Source organism: Leucoraja erinacea, chromosome 10 (genome assembly GCF_028641065.1).
Source record: "Leucoraja erinacea ecotype New England chromosome 10, Leri_hhj_1, whole genome shotgun sequence".
Lineage (NCBI taxonomy): Eukaryota > Metazoa > Chordata > Chondrichthyes > Rajiformes > Rajidae > Leucoraja > Leucoraja erinaceus.
Window position 1 is genome coordinate 32223370 of NC_073386.1, and position 19977 is coordinate 32243346.

Below are 19977 nucleotides of genomic sequence, written 5' to 3' on the forward strand. Positions count from 1 at the left end.
GCTGCAATCTCCCATAGTCAATATACACACGCTGTCCAAATATTGTATAAATAGGAGGCAGTGTCTTGAAGTTACTTATTGGATATTATTCAGAAAATAATCTAAAGGTGTTGTCCTGAATAAATCTAACATAAATATCCACATGCAATTACCTCTGACACTCCCAGATCAGGTTGAATATAGTGTAAAGTTCTTTTTAGTTAATCTTGACAAACCATCTTAAACCTGGAAAGGCTACCTTGCTACAACTGTGTGATTTTTATTGTTTCCCAACAAGTCAAGAACTGCAACTTCACAATGACATAGTGATTCAGCCAGAAATAAATCAAACAAGTAGCTCAGTTACGAAGCCTGCTTAAGCTGACATTTTAAAATAATTCAGATATACTCGCTTTTTGAGGTTGTTTTAGAAAGTAAAAGTTTTATTTATCTGCTTTCTTCTCTTTACACAAAAGCAAGACTATCGCATTCATGGGTTCTGGGCGTTGCTGGCAAAGCCAGTGTTTCTTTCACTTTTCTGTTGCTGCTCTTGGACAGCAGCTTAATTAGCCATTTCAGAGGGCAATTGGAGGTCAAACACCTTGCTCTAGGCCTGGAGTCACACACAGGCCATAGCCTTATATCCTTCAATAAGAATACCAACATTCGTTTTTATCTTCACATGAGAGCAGAGGCCTAATCTACACTTCATACATGAATACCTTTATTGCAGAATTAATTCAGCAAGCTTTCCTGCACTATCTATCTTCCGGCATCTAGCTGTAGTTGCCCCAGCCTGGTTTCTGCCTTACCTCAGCTATCCTCTCCACTCTCCTGCGTTGTAACTTCTGGAGCGCTAAAGGATTTCAATTGATCCCTTTCATTTCCCACTCTCCCTTGACGATACTTAAAAAAAAACTCCAGGTTTCACCGACACGCTGGCATCAGCCAGATCAACCTTGCCACCACTTTTCTTTGGCCCTTCCATTTTGTCAGATTTATACTGCTTCTTGCCCAATGTCTAGTGGGCATGCACAAACATGGGCAACATTTACACTCTAGCTTAGATCCCTATTATTGTTTTTTCCTTAGCCACTTCATGTATCCATTTGGACCCGGGATTAGCTCCATTACTGCCCTTATTGCTGCCTCTGAGCCTGGCTTTCTTTATCAGATGTTGACATTCTTGCCTGGGCCTTTGCTGTCTCTGAGCCAGACAATGTTTTATGCTTAGAAAGGAACTGCAGATGCTGGTTTAAACTGAAGATAAACACAAAATGCTGGAGTAACTCAGCGGGACAGGCAGCATCTCTGGAGAGAAGGAATGGATGACATTTCGAGTCGAGACCCTTCTTCAGTCTGCTGGACTGGTGGTGGGGGTAGAAACTTTCACATGCTGTAATGTCTTTAGATGAGCACTTAAAATGCCATGACATAGAGGGCTATGCGCCAAGTGAAAGAAATTGGAATTAGTATTGATAGGTATTTGATGGCTGGTATGTACACACTATGCTAAAAGGGCCTGCTCCAGTGCTGTAGTGCCTCTGCGGCAACAATTGTTTTCAATGGCACAGGCACTACACAGGCAAGTATCCTTCCTGAAGATCAAACATCAAGTCCCATGTTCCTACTGAGTAGCAGCAGCAACATTATTCATTGCCAGTATTAATTGCTCGGTGAAGTGGGGAAAGGTGGGCAGCTCATTAGTTAAGCTGCACCTGTTAGCAGAGGTGCAAGGTAATGGGAAGGATATGAAGAACTGTCTGTGAGATATCAGTATCTTCTATAGTCAGAATATCTGTATTTTCAGTATCTTCTTGCACCTCAGGTGTCTCTGCCAGGGTATCGGTTGCCAGTGGGGCTGTCATCGCCATCAGCTCTAGTTAGCACAACAGAGATATGGACTCCTGGCATGAGATGGAACGGATATCCGAGTCATTAGCCGGCCTTTAAAAACCTATGCTCCAGGCAGAAGGGGAGCAGGAGCCACTTCCAACAGGTGCCGAGTATTAATCGACTGCTGAACACTCTGGACTTTGTGAACCTCTCCAGGGTCACTGCAGCTTGACCCTCACATCAGGAATCTGTGTCATCATCCATTCTGGTTGTGATGCAAACTTGCCTGCCTCCCATTCAAACTCACTGTTTCAGAGTCTGCTTCACCTCAGAGGAACTGATGGACCGATTAAAGAGTGATCTCCAAGTAAGATACATCACCCATAACCTCTCAGCAAGAGGGAAATAATCCCTCTCATGGGTTTCTGTTCTTCTGCCTCACCCATGAAATAATAAACAGAAAAATACCTAAAAGCACGATGGTTCCTGTGTTTTGTAGTTGCAGCAGGAACTCATTGAACTAAGCATTGGAAGGTCAACAACACTGCTCAAATCTCAAGCCTGAACAACATTCAGAATGGCCTTCTAGATGTCCCTCTCAAACTACAGCAATTATGCCATAAAAGTAGAATCAAACTTCTTGTTAAAAAGATTACTGCGAGCTGAGTATTTTTTTTATTATGCTATCACGGATATGCTGGGCACTTTGGACTGCATATTCATGCTAGGCACTTTGGACTGTACAGTGTTCATGAAATAGCTCACCCTGCTAATATGTTGAATGGGGAAGCAGCTTGACTCATTTCAAGATAAAATAATGGTGAAGTAATTAGTAATTGAGGACAGCGAGACTGTTAGGGCGTGAGGCATCATTAATGGGGAGGGTATGGAGGATTGCTTGTGAGATATCAGTTAACTACTTTGCACCTTGGGTTATTGTTTTGGTCATAGGTCTTTTGTTTGAGTCATGGCATATAGTCTGATCACCAACCTCTAATAATTCATGTGCCTGTCTCCTTTCAGAAAATGTTAGGCTTTCCATTGTGTAGTGTTATCAAGGGCACAACATTGTCACATCAATTTGCAAAACTCGGGCTGGAGATCAGTCGGATCTCACAAGGTATTTGAATATAAACTTTGGACAATTGTGGTCCAGCCCCCTAAAACATTCTGTTATAGAGGGTAGAATACATGTACCTCTACTGTAAAAATGTCAAATGTAATTTTCTCCTAACATGTAAGCCTAACTATAATGCACTGTCTCTCTTATAGGTGCACAGGTTCTTCAATATGGATGTGCAGAGCTCTTCTGTGTGGGGAACAGACAGATGGACCCCAATATAGGTGAGGACAGCAGGTGGAGCTTCTGTCCCAGATGTGCAGTCTGTCATGTTGGAAATGGGGAAAAAAAACCCAGATTGTGCCAAGGCCTGAAAGTGATGTTTACACATTGCTTACATTAATAGGAAACCCAATCCTGTTTGCCCTAAGGCAGTTGCCACCATAAATCCAACACCTAGGGTTCAGAATGTAAGTCCCCATACCACCAGCTGAGCCCCCGACTCCCCATGCTTTATCCCTGACAATTCCTGGCTCACCCACCCAGCTCCTGACCCTTCTCCCACTCAATGGGTTTCTGACACTCCTACCACCCCATCCTGTTCCTGACATTCCTCAAGCAGCTTCTGACCTCCCCCACCCTCTGCCCTGCTATGTTTCTGACATTCCCTACCCTCTCTCTTGCCTGATTCAATTCCTCCTCCTCTCCCCCCAATCCAGCAACCTGATCCATTTCCAGGTCCAGACTGGCCCCTGGGTCAATCTGTTCAAGCCCCATTAACAGCAGACTGAGGATTGGTGACACTATTGATGCTCTTGCTGAGGCAGAGATCAATAGTGGGGTGTCCTCAAATCTTATCATTGGGGAAATATTTAGAAGCACTTCCCTCTACCACCCATGCTTGCATTTTGATTCTATTATCTGAGAAAATGAGAGAAAAAAAAGAGAAAAGCAGAGTTAAAAAGTGCAGGGGATACACAATGTATGCCCATTCCCCAGTTTAAGAGAATTTAAATGATTTATTAATTGGACATTTCCATTCAGCGCACAAGCATGCCCTGAACTTCCAAGTGGCTGTCACTTTAATTCTCCCTCACATTCCAATCTGAAATCAATTCTTGGCTTCCTACACTGTTTCAATGAAATTCAATGTAAGCTCAAGTAGCAGCACCTCACTCACCTTCCAACTTGGCACATCACAGCATTTTTGATTGTCAACTAATCAGCTATTCCTGTTGTGTACCTCACATTTACTTTTTTTTTGCATTCTTTTGATAAAACGATTTGTCTCTTCCTATTTACATCTTCTCCAGGCATTCTTGACTCATTCCAGACATTTTCCCCTTTGATCTCTCTGCTTGTTTCATTTCTAACCTTCAACCTGAAACATAAAACCTGTTCCAAAAATGGCACCTGACCTGCTGATTATTCCCACCATTTTCTGTTTTAATTTCAGATTTCCAGCATTTACGTTATTAGTTTTTATATTACTTAATCTTGTTCCATTGCAAACTCACAGGTAAAACAAATAATAGTCATATATTCTAATGGGTACTACATCTAGGTATGTTGCAAAGCCTACCTGAAGAGTCGCTGAAAATCAGTCCCAGCCCGTGTGCGCGATTTTGGCGCCGTTTAGAGGGGGGCGGGTTTAAAACGCGATTTCCCCTAAGCTGTTCAAATCGAAGATGTTCAGCCTAGTTAATTATTAACGAAAAATCGCTGGAAGATCCCGTCGCTTTAGCTATTATTACTTTTAAGGGCTTTATCTAGTTGTTATAGTAGTTTAAAAATTAACCTCTAAAGCCCCGACCGCCGGCAACCGGCCGGATCTCATACAGGGGACAACAGAAGGTAGGCTGTTTATTTTTACATTAAAAAGGGCTTCTTAAGATCCCTTTATCCCTTTAACCCTTTAATGTTGTGAGTAGCTAATTTCGGGCCCATTATATCCTGCAGTATTTTTCTGGGCATTTGGGGCACAAATCCACCGCAATGTGAATGTTCTAAACCAGGATCTCACTAGAAAGCTGATTGATTTAAATTGGCTTTAATTTAAAAATCAGCAATTGGACACTTAGGCTATTTACTAAATTCCTTCCATTTGGCCTATAAATTAAGTTAAATGAGCTACAATTGGGTTCGGAGTAAAAATCATGTTTTATTGTGAATTATACTTACCTTAATGTTGTGGTTTATGCTCCAGGGGGAGCAATTTGGAAGCTGCCCCCGTTTCACTTAGGCTATTGGAGGAGGATAAAAATGTACGGACCATTTATTGCGCTATGCCGGAAATGGAACAGATGTTTAGATTTAGGGCAACCCGACCGGCACCCTAATTGAAGTTTAAAAATTAGCTACAATTGGGTACTAACTACTATTATATGCTTTCATTTCAGGTCATCCAAGTAAGATTGTTTTATATTTGTTTCAGAATGCTTCAATCTATGATAACTGAAAATTTCATTCAGTTCTCTTAATTTTTAAGAAAGTTATGGGCTTTTGACTGTCCACGATCACAGCTTTTTTGTTATGTCCATAGAAAATCAATAGGGAACATGATGCTAATTTCCGAGTATGAAAATGGCCATAACTTTTTTAATACTTGAGATATGAAAGTGAATTAGGTGTCAAATTAAACTTCTTTTTATGCTTTATCTGAAGGGATAAATTGCAGACATGATTTTGAAAATCTCAACATTTTGTAACATTGCTACTTCATCAACAAAAATTAACAGCGCTATAATAAAAATATCACAAGATGGTAAGCATCCCAGAACAATGAAAGACCCATCTACAGTCTGAAGAACTGTCTGAAGAAGGGTCTCGACTCAAAATGTCACCCATTCCTTCTCTCCAGAGATGCTGCCTGTCCCGCTGAGTTACTCCAGCCATTTGTGTGTATCTTCGGTTTAAACCAACATCTGCAGTTCCTTCACACACATTATAAAAGTATTTAGTCTCTGCTGCAGATAACTATCTGGAGGTAAATTAACCCTCCGAGCCTGAGGAACCACCAAACCATAAAAACAGACCCATCTTGGGTAACTTGATTGAATTGAACAGAGATTAAGGGAATGAAGCGCATGTTACACTTACAATATGTATTTTCTGGAAGCATTTAGTCATTTCTCATATATGAAATCTGAAGGGTCTTATTGTGAAAGGAAAGATGGCCAAATAGAGAAATGGGTAGAGGACAAGACAGTTGCTATATGCCACATGTTGCAGGCAATGAACAAGGTCAAATTGTCACCAGCTCTGGGTATTTTGCAGAAAACAACATTGACTGCAAACCATTCCTGTGCTGTTCCGATTTACTTTGTATCTGTCAAGGATATAGAACGTGAAAACATGATGTCTGCCTTCATCCACAGCAGCCAAAACCTGGATGTAGCTGACTCCAATAGAGCATGGGATCCCATCCACTGTAAACTTATGAAGGGCAACTATAATAATAAGCCCAAAAACCCAGGTATACCCATGTTGTGGGATATTGGTGTGATATTGACATCTCGCAGAAGTGTTTAGAAATATGAACAATTAATTGCGCAGTTGAAGGTGTGAGGGGCAAAGTTTAAAGATGATGAGCGGGGCTGATTATTTAACACTGTGGGTGGTGAGTGCCTGGAATGTGCTGCTAGGGGTGGTGGTGGAGGCAGATACAATAGTGGCATTTAATAGATTTTTCGATGGACACATACAGTACATAGATGTTCAGGGAATAAAGGGATTTGGATTATCTGTAGGCAGTTAACGGTTGATCTTGGCAACATGTTCAGCACATTGTGAGCCAAAGGTCCTGTTTCTCTGCTGTACTGTTCTACATCCTGTCATTGGACTCCATGAAGACTACAATGAAGTGCATGGCTAGGAAAACACCAGTGAGCCTATGTTGGGCAGAATTGGAGGTCCACAGTTATTCGAGGGTCCAAGAACTGCTGACGTATCTGAGGAAAACATTACTCCTTCACAGATGAGTGTATGTTGTTTAACAAGAATCTGCATCTTTCATGCCTCTTTGCTTTCTTCCCTTGTGATCCTGTTGGTTCACCTCAGTAGTGTGAAATCCCCAAATATGGAGTAGGGAGCAGTGCTACTTTGAATACATGCCAGTCCAGGTCCTGGGTCTTTCCAGGTCCTGAAGTATTGTCAACATGTTTTGGTGTACCAGCTAATATCTCTGATGAACGCCTTCATCTTGTGAATTTATTTAAAGCAATGAAACACGGTATATGCTTCCTGTTGAGAAACCTATTCTCCAGGAGCCATTTAGGATTCTCCATAAAGCATTTTGTTCATCACAGAGTGATGGGCTGAATTAATATGAACTGTGTTTGATGTCAACATACCAAGCCGATAGGCTCAAGGAAGCTCTACACACATTGAGTGGTGCTTTTGCTCTATTGATGTATGTACCAGCAATGTGCAAGAGCTTAAATCAATCCATGCATGCATTTCCAAGACTGTCCAATTTATACAATTACCTCATAATACTGTTATTGCTCTCATGAAATTGGTAGGGTGTACTGTGATTCTCTAATAAACTACCCACTGTACCTCAACTCTCACCAGCTGAAGACAGACACAAAAAGCTGGAGTAACTCAACGGGACAGGCAGCATCTCTGGAGAGAAGGAGTGGGTGAAGTTTCGGGTCGAGACCCTTCTTCAGACTGAAAACCTTTCGGCAGTGGAGCTACTGTGAACAAACCCAAAGCATGTTACTGCTGTATAAACAAGGGTCCGGAAACTCATGGCCTTTTTGGGATTTGTTGATGAACCCCATTGGACATTGATGGGACAGTTTCCACAATGAAGGAAGCTTTATTATGCAGAAATAAGCTTGTTATTTTCTCTCTAGTTTCTTACGGCATTCACTGATGTGTGATGTATGCTTTGGTGCCTCTTCCATTGTTGGTTCTGTAAAATGTTGCAGATTGGCTTCCCTTAGTTATGCTGCTTGGTTAACTAGGTATCAAAAGTGTTTGTGCATCTTATTTACATAATATTTTGCATTCTAATTAAACTTCCTTTTTGTACTATGGTTATCACAAGCCCTATTTCACACTTTTCATATTTTGGAAGGTGTTAATATTAAAATTAGTTGTTGTATTCCCAGTAACATAATATGCTGGACTCTTAACAAATTGGCTGCTTTATAAACCAATTAAAACAAATAATACAGGACACATGGTATAATTTAAGGCAAAAACATCTTACTGTTTTTGATAGATTTGCTCAATTGACAAAGAGTAAAGTTGTGATGTTGTTTTTCTTTTTTTACACAACCTAAATCATTTATCTTCTGGTAGACGCCAGACTCTTGCTTTGAGACTGTTTGATTAATTCCAGGACAAGCTAACTTTTCTCCAGATTTTAAATTAAAAACAACAGAATTTTATTTTGATTTCATTCTTTAAAGCAATTTAAAAAGTTACAATCACAAAAAAATGTAAGCATGATTACAAATACAAAGTTCCCATTTTTTAATTACATGCAGCATTCCTTTCAGAAAAGGCTTTGATTTTCGATAATGTCATAAAATAATTTTAGGTAGAGTTTTCAAGCTGCTACTAGTATGAACCACCATTTCCACTGTTTGCCCTTCTGATGGACAGCCATTTCAAGTTCTATATTTTTTATAACAAGACCATTAGCACAACATAATACTCCACAAGTGGGATAGCACTAACTCATAACGATGTAAAGAATGAATGTACAGGTCCTCCCCAGGTTACAAATGCCCAACCAATGTACAGATCGTACATATGAACAAGCATTTGGGAGACTAGCAGGATTTGCTGGCTGCTGCAGGTCTTTCGGAATCACTGCCCTGTGCAACTTTGGTTCACGGCGATATTTAAATGTATTCAGTTAAATGACCAGCTTTAACTACATGGTACTCATGGTTAGCCTATGTGTTCATTTCAATACATTGCCGTGCAGCTGCATTTCCAACTTGCGAACTGTTCGGGTTACGAACAGGTCTCAGGAATGACACACAGCCGTAACCTGGGACAACCCGTTGTATCAATACTCCATCTTTAGAATCATACAGCAAGGAAACAAGCTCTTCTGCCCAACGTGCTGACCAAAATGCCCCCAAGGACAAACAGACTTCAAAACAGTTTTTACCCCACCGCTATAAAGGCACTAAATGTAGCTGCCTAGGAACGCAGGGGCGATACATACTAAGGGACTGTGGTACATTGTGAAATTGACAGAAGGATGTAGGGTTGGGTGTTTATGCGTGGTGCTATTTTCATGATATTTATTTTAGTAGTTTATTTTTTTTAATATTTTACCTTGTATGTATCGTTAGCTTTTAGAAATGTTTGAATGGTGCACTGACTGGCTGACATTTTTAAATTTTGTTGTACATGGTTCATGTTATAATGACAATAAAGGAACTATTCTATATTCTATTCTATCTACACTAGTCCCACCTGCTGTGTTTGGCCCATATCCCTCTAAACCATTCCTATTCATCTACCTGTCCAAATGTATTTTAAATATTGGTATAGTAGCTGCCTCAACTACCTCCTGTGGCAGATTGTTCCATATACCCACCACCCTCTGTGTGAAAAAGCTGCCCCTCAGGTTGCTATTAAATTTTTCCCCTCTCATCTTAAACCTATGTCCTCTTGTTCTTGATTCCCCTACTCTGGATAAAAGACTCTCTGCATTTACCCTATCCATTCCCCTCATGATCTTTTACACCTCAATAAAATCACCTCTCATCCGCCTGTGCTCCAATCGGCCCAATCAGTCCCTACAACTCAGCCCCTCAAGTCCTGCAACATCCTTGTAAATATAAATAAAGTCACTGTTCAACACAATGGGTTTGCTGTTAGAACAATTGACACTTTTCTAATTTTTTGCCTTGTTTAATGCCTATTTTTGCTAAATTAGCTTGACAAAAGCTACGTGATGCTACCAGGAATCCCTGTCACAGAACCTTTTTATCTCTCTTGTTTATCATTGTTTACAGCGTGCTATATTTACATAAGCTGTCCTGCTGCAGCAAGTAAGGATTTCATTGTTCTATCTGGGACCCATGACAATAAAACACTCTTGACTCTTGTCAATGCACCATCTGGGTTATCTGAGATCAGTAAGAGAGTCTAGCAACCAGGAATTAAGCAGATACCCATATCTCCATGGAAATAGCACGGATGCCCACCAGAAGCCAGAAAAAAATTGAGAAGACTTATTGTAATTAGGTATTTTCTCTTGCACTGAACTTGGTAACATTGCACCAACATGAATATAGAAACACGGCTGAAAATTGAATGGGCAGCTAATGACTGAAAGAAACCAATTATCGACTACTGCAATCATTGTTCTGATGCCAACAGTTGGATGGCATCTCCCATAATAAAATCTGCCCCATCTTTTATAACTTGGTTTCCAATTCCTAAGAATGCCTGGGCCAACACAAAGATCTGTGTGCCCGAGGCCATGATGTAATAATCACATGACCAAACCTTGCCAGATATGAGGATGTTTCCAGCTTCACGGTCCTTCACACACCATTTTCTAGACCCATCTGATTACCAGCCAAATCCATAATTTCCTGTTCCAACCATAACACAATTACACTGCTATTGTGAAAATGCCAATTTTCATTCTTAAGAATATCTTCGTAAGTTACGTAACAAACATAGGTCTAGTCTTTTCAAAAATATGAAAATTTTGGATCTTAAATTTAACAGTAATAAGATATGTAATAATGACAAAAAAACATTGCCAAATGATGTCTGAAAAATATTTTACAGAATTAAATTGTGCCTAAATATCCTTAGGACTATTGCTTTGTGCTGGGAGTATTTTTCTTTATAACACCCTTATCCTTTAATAATTAACAATAAATGGTTTCACAAAGCTTAAAGAAATATTCACTCCCTTGGTACAGGGTACTTGAAAAATTACAACTGCCACATGCAATCCAGGCCTACATTTCATACTGATGTTATTATGTTCTGTTATGTTATGCAGCTGTTATGTCAAAAGAATTTTGTTCTTCTATTTGTACAGTGTCATATGATGAGCCAGAGAGCAAACATTCACATTTCACACACCATTCCTTAAAATTAACAACACTTCATAATTTTTTGCCCTTCATATAAATGAAATTGTCAACAGCAGGATTCATATTACTACATTTTACATTATTGCACAAACACAATACATTAATTCTGAAAATACTTATTATTTTACTAGTTAACCCACTGTGGTCTTGCCATTGGAAAGATAGGAGATTTTGGTTGGAGCTTAATAGCGATACTGAAGGGATGGTTAGGGATGAGATGGGAACTCAGGTTGGGATGTTTTTATTCCTGTTCCCTGAATAATTTCAATACTTAAATAGAGGTAATGTTGTTCCAGTTTCATTTATGTATGTTTTGGAAGACTGGCACAATTACCTTATATTGACTGATAAAGGCATTCTGCCAGTTGTGGCCATATTGTGAACTTTTCTATTGACTCGAAGAAGAGATTGAAAATACCTGGGAAAAACTCAATATAATGAAGCAGTAATACCAGGACTATAGAATCTAAGAATCCCATCCAAAATTCATCCCTAAAGTTTGTTTCATGCCAAACGAGCAGTTCCTGCTGCAACATAACTTTTTAGACTAGAATAGGAGAGTGGAAGTGAAACAAGGGTCTCCAAAAGCCTGCTCTTACCTGTAACCTGATTTGGGAAGGTAACATTTCATGAATTCATGTTGGAAATAACTTAAAGCTACTATTTAGGAAATAAGTCACTGAGCAATGGAGGTTAATTGCCCTTTCCATTCCGGGTTTGCAATGATGGCTACCATTTCTTGGAACATTATAATTAATAAAAAAGCATAGAATGACTCAAATAAAAATAGCCTCTTTTTTATAACTCTGATCAGACACTCACTAGACACTATTAATTAACCCAGGGTGTTAAGTAATGTTATTTTCTGCTAATTTTGTTTATTGTGCATTCATTAAATCACAAAAGGTGCAGAAGAGGTATTGTGACATATTACTTATATGAAATTGTCTGGCAATCAAGTGCACCAATAATTGGAAATTGAATAAAGTTGTCTCCAGTGAAAACCTGGAATATATATGTGTATATATATGCATAACATGTATATTATATTATAATATATTATATTCATATATATTACTAGACCAAGTGCAGACCCGTTGGGTCTGTTCCCCCAACGTGCGGTTGTGGGGGGGGAGGCGGCATGCAGCGTCACACACACTAACTATCCCCCCCCCCCCCCCCCGCACTCACGCTAATTACCCCCCTTGATATTATATTAATATTATTAATTTGCTCCTTTTACCCCATAACCACCCTATCTACTGACGCATAGCCCCCAACTTGCAGTCACATCTAGAGGGGGGGGCGGGGGGGGGGGGGGGGGAGAGAGAGTGAGGGCAGAGAGAGAAGGGGCAGAGACAGGGAGAGAGAGACACACAGAGAGAGGGGCAAGAGGGCGAGGGAGGTGGGGAGGAGGAGAAGAGGGAGGGTGGGTGAGGGGGAAAAGGTGGGGGAGGAGGAGAGAGAGAGGGTGAGAGTGAAGAGGAGAGGAGAGAGAGGAGGGCGTGCTGAGAGGGGGAGGGGGAGAGGAGGAGGGGGAAGGGGAGCAGGGAGGGGGAGGGAGGGTGGGAAGGGAAGAGGATAGGGGGTGTAGAGGGGAGGGGGTTTAGGGGGGGGAGGGGAGGGAGGGGAGGGAGGGAGAGGAGAGAGCGGAGAGGGAGGGTGTGCTGAGAGGGCGTGTGAGGTGAGATTGAGAGGGGAGGGATGGTGGGGGAGGGGAGAGAGGGGAGGGGAGAAAAAGAGAGAGAGAGAGAGAGAGAGAGATAGAGATAGAGAGAGAGAGAGAGAGAGAGAGAGGAGAGAGAGAGAGAGAGAGAGAGAGGAGAGAGAGAGAGAGAGAATTTTAGTAATATAGATATTCAAATATATATACGATGCAGTAATCATTCTTGGGTTCTGAGTATCACCAACAAGGCTGACATGTATTGCCCTTGTGAAGCACGAGTGCTTCAGGTGAAGTGCTCCCACAGTGCTGGGATTCAGGGAGTTCCAGGATTTACGTTGAGGGAACAACAATATAATTTCAAGTCAGGATAGTGCACTATTAGGAGTTTTGCATTTCAAGAAATTATTTTATGTTTCATGACATTCCACCAATAACACATTTATGAGGTGATATTGCTGCAACTGGAAATGAGCAGCTTCAACATGGACATTCAAGTGCTTAAAAATTACTTAATTATGCCATGATTATTATGTGCATTTTCTTATAGATTGATATGTCTGACCAAATTAGTATCACCATTTTAATGTTTTTCAAAATCAATTCTTCCTTGCATTAGATCTTAATCCAATTTTTTAAGCTTTAGGTGTATTCCATTTTTGGAGCGGAGGACTAGCTGGGGTATTTTAATTGGTGGCTTTGATTCATCAACTTCCAGCTCAAACCGACTAAGGATCAGTGCAATGGCCACCTTCATTTCGTTCATGGCAAATTGTTGACCAATGCAGTTCCTGTAAATGAAACAAAACAGGTTTTGAGTCCAACTCTGTGAGAAATCTATTAAATGGAACTACATTGAATAAAAGTGCACCCAAACTCTGTAGGTCAGGCATCATCTTGGAGAGGTGATCATGGATAGGTGACATTTCAAGGTCCGGACCCTTCTTCAGAACCAACATGACACCTATCCACATTCTCCAGAGATGCTGCCTGAAACATTCAGTTACTCCTGCATTTTGTGTATTTTTCTTTGTAAACCAGCATATGCAGTTCCTTGTGTCTCCACTATATTTCACTGATTATATGTATTTTCTCTTGCTTAAGAAGTTTGACATGTCTCCTACAACTCTCACCAACTTCTACATATGCACCATAGAAAACATTTTATCAGCATGCATCACAGCTTGGTTTGGTAACAGCTCCATCCAAGACCGCAAGAAATTGCAGCAAATTGTGGACAGAGCCCAGACCATCACACAAACCAACCTCTCTTCTATTGACTCTATTTATACCTCACGCTGCCTCAACTAAGCCAGCAGCATAATCAAGGACGAGTCGCACCCTGACCACTCACTCTTTTCCCCTCTCCCGTCAGGCAAAACATATAGAACTGTAAAAATGCACACCTCCCGAATCAGGGCCAGTTTCTTACCAGCTGTTATCAGGCAACTGAATCATCCATCCAGAGAGCAATGCTGAACTACCATCGACATCTTTGGTGACCCTCAGACTATCCTTGATGGAGCTTTGCTGACTTTACCTTGCACTAAACGTTATTCCTTTATCATGTATCTATACACTGTAAATAGCTTGATTGTAATCATATATTGGCTTTCTGCTGACTGGATAACACGCAACAAAAGCTTTTCACTGTACCTCGGTACACGTGACAATAATCTAATTTGTAACTCGAACATCGAATGTCAGACCATGTTAACAAAAATATTTAACTATATCAATGAACTGGAACCATTCCATTCAAAACAAACTGGGGTTTCCAGCAAACGGTTTGCTCAGAATAATACCACATTGCTCAATTATAATATTAGAAATACTTAGCTACCTTGGTCCAGCCGAGAAAGGTATGAAGGCATGTGAATGTCTATTTGCTGAATTTTCAGGAGAAAATCTTAAAGGATCAAATATCTGCAAAGTAAGATACAGTAATATTTAGATAGTTCTTCATTCAAAAGTAGAATTGAAACGAAATATTGCATGTTGCTAAATAGTTGATAGATTTGAAGAGCCTTCTTCATCAGTACCAACTGAAAACACAATACTGTATCATTGTGTTCCAATAACACAGCTATAACACATTGAAAATTGATTCAAATACACTGTCCAGAATTTCAAACAGAAACTGAAGAACAACCAGAAAAATATGGAATGCTACATGTATATGAGATCAATTTCACATTAATATCTTGATTTTGTTTTTAAAGCGGGAATATCATTCAACATGTATGTGTCAATCCCATATTGCACTGCAGACAGATTGAGTGGTATCAGAAAAGCAGCCATCAAATGCACATTCATTGCAGATGCATCATAGAAAGCATACTGTCAGGTTGCATCACAACTTGGTTTTGGAACAGCTCTGTCCAAGGCCACGAGAAATCGCAGAGTGTTGTGGATGTAGTTCCACCTATTGCAGAGACCAGAATCCCCACCACTGGCTCCATTTACATTTCATGCTGCCTCAGAAAAGCAGCCAATATAATCAAAGTATTTTTCCACATTGGTATTCCATTCTCTCCCTGGTCCTGTCAGGTAGAAGATACAGAAGCTTGAAAGTGCGCACCACCTGTCTCAGGCAGCTACTTCACGTCATATTCCGCTTGGGGAGTCTGCATCCTGCGGGCATGAACATTGAATTCTCCCAATTTTGTTAGCCCTTGCTGTCTCCTCCCCTTCCTCAGCCCTCGGGCTGTCTCCTTCCATCCCTCAGCCCTCGTGCTCCTCCTCCTCCTTTTTCCTTTCTTCTCCCCGCCACCCCCCATCAATCTGAAGAAGGGTTTCGGCCCGAAACGTTGCCTATTTCCTTCGCTCCATAGATGCTGCTGCACCCGCTGAGTTTCTCCAGCATTTTTGTGTACCTTTGGTCCTTCCATAAGATAGGTTGCTGTTTGATTCACCTCTACTCCATTAAAGACATTGAACTTTGTGTCGGGAACTGGTGTGCTATGATGTAGAGAACTGTATTCTGCATTCCGTATCTTTTCCTTCACTCTACCTATTGTATTTGAGTTTGGCTGGATTGCAATATGTAAAGTATTATCTGATTTGATTGGATAGTATGCAAAACATCCAGGTAATCCTGGTACAAAACTTTTCACTGTACCTCCATACATGTGACCATAATAAACCTGAACCTAAGCAAACACCAAGAAAAAAACGAAGGAGTGGTGAGGTAGTGCGGAGGAGGAATCCAGGTATAAAAATATGGGCTCATGATCACAAAGGCAGAGGGGGTGAATACTGGAGGGAATAGAGAAATTGTAAAGTCCTGTAAAGCACCAGAACTGAAGAGTTTTGGACAAGAGCAGCTAGGCAGAAGTAGAACTTCCTGTCGTACAGAAGAAACTGGAGAAAGTAAGAGGTTGTATTCTTAATGCCTCCATCTGTTGAATCAAATGAAAATGACACCCACTTTAATATACAGAGCATTCCATATTTTTTCTTCCTCGGGACAACACTCTGTCATCAACCAAAATGTTGGACATTAAAAATGTTTAAATAATCCCGTCTATAATCTTGTAGTTTCTATATATTTTTCTTCGGTGGTCCCTTGGGATCAAGGAAGCTTCCAATTGAGTAGCGAGCTACAAAGTGATTGCGGAGGTCAATGAAGGAACTACAGACTGCTGCAGGTGGGGCAGGGGCTGTATGATACGTTGGTAGGTAACTTAGGAGATAGTACACTCCTTCCACGGTTTATATTAGTATGCTACATGCTTCAAAAAAGATGTTTCCAGGTTTGCGGGGGGATAACATTTTCAAGTGCATTCTCGTAATTTTGTCTGGATTAAAGGAGGTGCCGGACACCAGTTGCCGGAAAATCAATGGTGGACCTGTCGTACCTGCCTCAACTTCTTATTCTGACAGCTTGACATCTGTGTGAAGATGGTGCATACATGTATCCAAGAGGCAATCCTAAATTTCAAACTGCACTACCTCTGAGTTTGAGGTTGGAGGTTAATTCAATATAAAGACATGCAATGGCCTTTCCAGTAATCAACCAACATCTATGTAATTAAAAGTCTCATCTTGACCACTTCCTGTCTGCCCTGTATATTGATTTTAGAAAAAACGCTACCATATATCGTTATGATTTTTGGCCATCTTACTCACATTCCTCCTCCACTGAGCAGGCCCTGAGGATTTTTCCCATCGATGAAAAATAAAAAAAAGTTATGAGTGTTTAAAAAAAAACCTTGAGATCCTCTCGCCTGTCAATCACCGCGATGAAGGTAACGCCCCTTCCGGGGGGGGGGGGGGGGGCAGGACTATAAAACCCCGGATGCCTTGACGTGAATCAGTCACTCTGCAAGATCGCGAGGGAGAGGCCATGACTCTCATTCTAAGCTGTGAATCAACTGAACTGTGAGTCTGCAATGTACTTGCAATAAATGAATTGTTAGCCCTTAATGACAATGCCATGAGTTGTTTGGCCTGCTGCCGTGCCTGTGCTTGAAACTGGAATGCCTTATTAGGCCCGCCTGTGTTTGGAAGGAATAAATGCGTTTTTAGGTCCGACTGTGTTTGGTTCAGAAGTTCCGCTCATTTTGTGACTTCTGTTTAGTGGGCAGGTCGCGTTGATTGCGTAATTTCCGGTGAGCACAGAGGTTGCACTGATTGCGTAATTTCCGGTGAGCACAGAGGTTGCACTGATTGCGTAATTTCCGGTAACTGCAGAGGTCACGCTGATTGCGGAAGTGCCGCTGACTGCGGAAGCCTCAAAGTGGAGAGGCCGCGCTCAGCCATGTGAGTATTCAAGAAAGTTTACTGCCATATATATGATGTGTGAGTCAGTGTGTGTGTGTGGTGGTCTCAGTAACAGAGCTGCCAGGCCAAGAATCCATTCGGCCCACAATGTCCATACTAGTCCTCTGGAAACCAGTCCCTTCATCCCACAACACCATGCTAGCGCTCCAGAAAGCCCCCCCAGCCCCCCTCACTGGCCAACAATATTGGAATTGGTGGAGAGGTGGAATATTGTGTTGGGGGACCAGCCCTCCCGTGTGAAGCTGGGATCCAACGGGTTCCACTTAGTCTAGTAATCTATATAATTGTTATTGTAAATGGCATCGGAAAATATTACCTCTGGGTTGTTCCAAATCATGGGATTCCTGTGAATGCAGTAGATACTCACACCCACCAGACAACCTACAAAACACAATGAACATTAGCCCATAGAAATATGTAGGAAGGAACAGTGCATGGTGGCTTACTCCAGCATTTTGCTTCTATCCATAAAAATATACTGTTTGCATACATTCACATTATTTTCCTGCCTTCCACACGCTCAATGTAACCTTCACATGCTTCTGATTAGTAAACAAGATCAGTAATATAATCTTCGACAAAAAACATTTGACTCCAATTTATTGGAGTCATAGGTTATATGGTCCCCAAATTTATATGGTCCCCATTAAACATTTGAATCCAATTTATAGTTGAACAGGCCTTGGATGACTTTCAGTGGGAGCATTGACTGTCGACATTAAGTTTTAAACTGGAACGGATGGGCAACAGGTGATGGCAATTCCATTTTCTTATTTTTGGGTGAAAATGGAGTGATGGGCAAGTGAAAAGCGTTCGCATTCTGTCTTCGTTTTTAAAATACTGCATTGATACAGGAATACAAGACACCAAATTCTGGAGTAACTCAGCAGGACAGGCAGCATCTCCAGAGAGATGGAACGGGTGATGGGAAACAAAATGCTGAGTTACTCCATCATTTTGTTCTTTCCTACACATTTTGATACAGGAAGATAGTTATCCATGAATACTGGAGGGAATAGAGAAGAAAATAGGAAAGAGAATTTCTGCAGCAGGACTACACAGAACAGTTGACACTGTATGTCCCCACATAAATGCCAGCAGATTAAGTATTTCAATGCAAGTAGTAATCATTCGCAATAACAGACTAAGAGGGTGGTGCTGGAGTTGCTGTCCGTTATTGCCAATTGTCTGCTCTGATGGAAGTCTAACATGGGGAGGACCTACACAGTGAATGGTAGGGGAGTGTTGTATAGCAGAGGGATATAGGAATGCCAGTACATAGTTCCTTGAAAGTGGCTTCACAGGTAGATACGGTAGTCAAAAAGGCTTTCAGCACATCAGCCTTCATCAGGCAGAGTATTGAGTATAGCAGTTGGGAGATCATATTACAGTTAGTTACATAGGTGAGGCCACATTTAGAGTATTGTGTTCCGTTTTGGTCATCATTTTGTAAGAAAGGTGTTGTTAAGCTGCAGAGGGTGCAGATAAAAATTACGAGGATGTTGCCAGGGCTCGAGGGCCTGAGCTATAGGGAGGCATTGAGCAGGCTAGAACTCTATTCCTTGGAGTGCGGGAGGATGAGTGGTGATCGTATAGATGTGTACAAGCTCATGAGAGGAATAGATCAGGTAAATGGTCTTTTGCTCAGAGTAAGGGAATCGAGAACCAGGGGACATAGGTCTAAGGTGAACAGGTAAGATTCAATAGGAACCTGAGAGGTAACTTTTTTTACACAAAGGGTGGTAGGTGTATGGAGTGAGTTGCTGGAGGCGGTAGTTGAGGCAGGTACAATCACAACGTTTGAGAAACATTTAGACAGGTACATGGACAGGGTAAATTCAGAGGGATATGGGCCAAGAGCAGGCAGGTGGGACTAGTGTAGTTGGAGTGAGTTGGTCGGCGTAGGCAAGCTGGGTTGAAGGTCCTGTTTCTTTTCCATATGATTCTATGACTATAACTGAGTGAGGTGTGCGAAGTTTAACCCAAGGCTGGGAGAGAAGAAACGTGGCATTGAGGGGTGGGGAAGGGGGTTAAACAAGCAGGAATTTATAGGCTGGGGAGCTGCAGAGCCCCTGGCCCCACATGAGGTGCACTAGGAATGGGCCCGGTGCCCACGCCACCTTCATGCTGATCACTCTCTCTACTCCCACAACCGGAAGTACGCCACGTGCCGTCAACTTATTAGGTCACTGGCAGATGTGGAGGAGAGGTGCAACGAGAGCCTTGGTCCGTTATAATTGAAATCCACGATCGAGTAGTCCGTTATTGCGAGGCCTTGCTGTACATGAATGCAGAAGTGCACAACTTGCTGACAGCTGTTCCCCAGCATTACCCTGGCTGCCTTCTGTTGCTGAATTTCTCAACTAATAGTTTGGCTGAACAACCTGTACCAGTTATTTCATTAAAGAGTGTAGGAAGGAACTGCAGATGCTTGTTTAAACCCGAGACACAAAAAATTGAGGTAATTCAGCAGGACAGGCAGCATCTCTGGAGAGAAGGAATGGGTGACGTTTCGGGTCAAGACCCTTCGTCAGACTTATTAAAGAGGCAAGGCTATGACT

The 19977-nt window shown here is 41.5% G+C and overlaps 1 protein-coding gene across 1 annotated transcript in view; it reads right to left on the bottom strand.

Annotated features, from left to right (window-relative positions):
• Window positions 1–13200: 13200 nt before the first annotated feature.
• The window catches only part of LOC129700996 (cytochrome P450 4B1), a 73506-nt gene continuing 66729 nt past the window's right edge, over window positions 13201–19977 (bottom strand). Inside the window, exons 10-12 of the mRNA XM_055641885.1 lie at window positions 17733–17797; window positions 14475–14557; window positions 13201–13422 (exon numbers count right to left, since the gene is read on the bottom strand). Coding sequence (XP_055497860.1) covers window positions 13254–13422; window positions 14475–14557; window positions 17733–17797 — 317 coding nt within the window. The 3' untranslated portion in view covers window positions 13201–13253. The remainder of the gene's footprint in view (window positions 13423–14474; window positions 14558–17732; window positions 17798–19977) is intronic.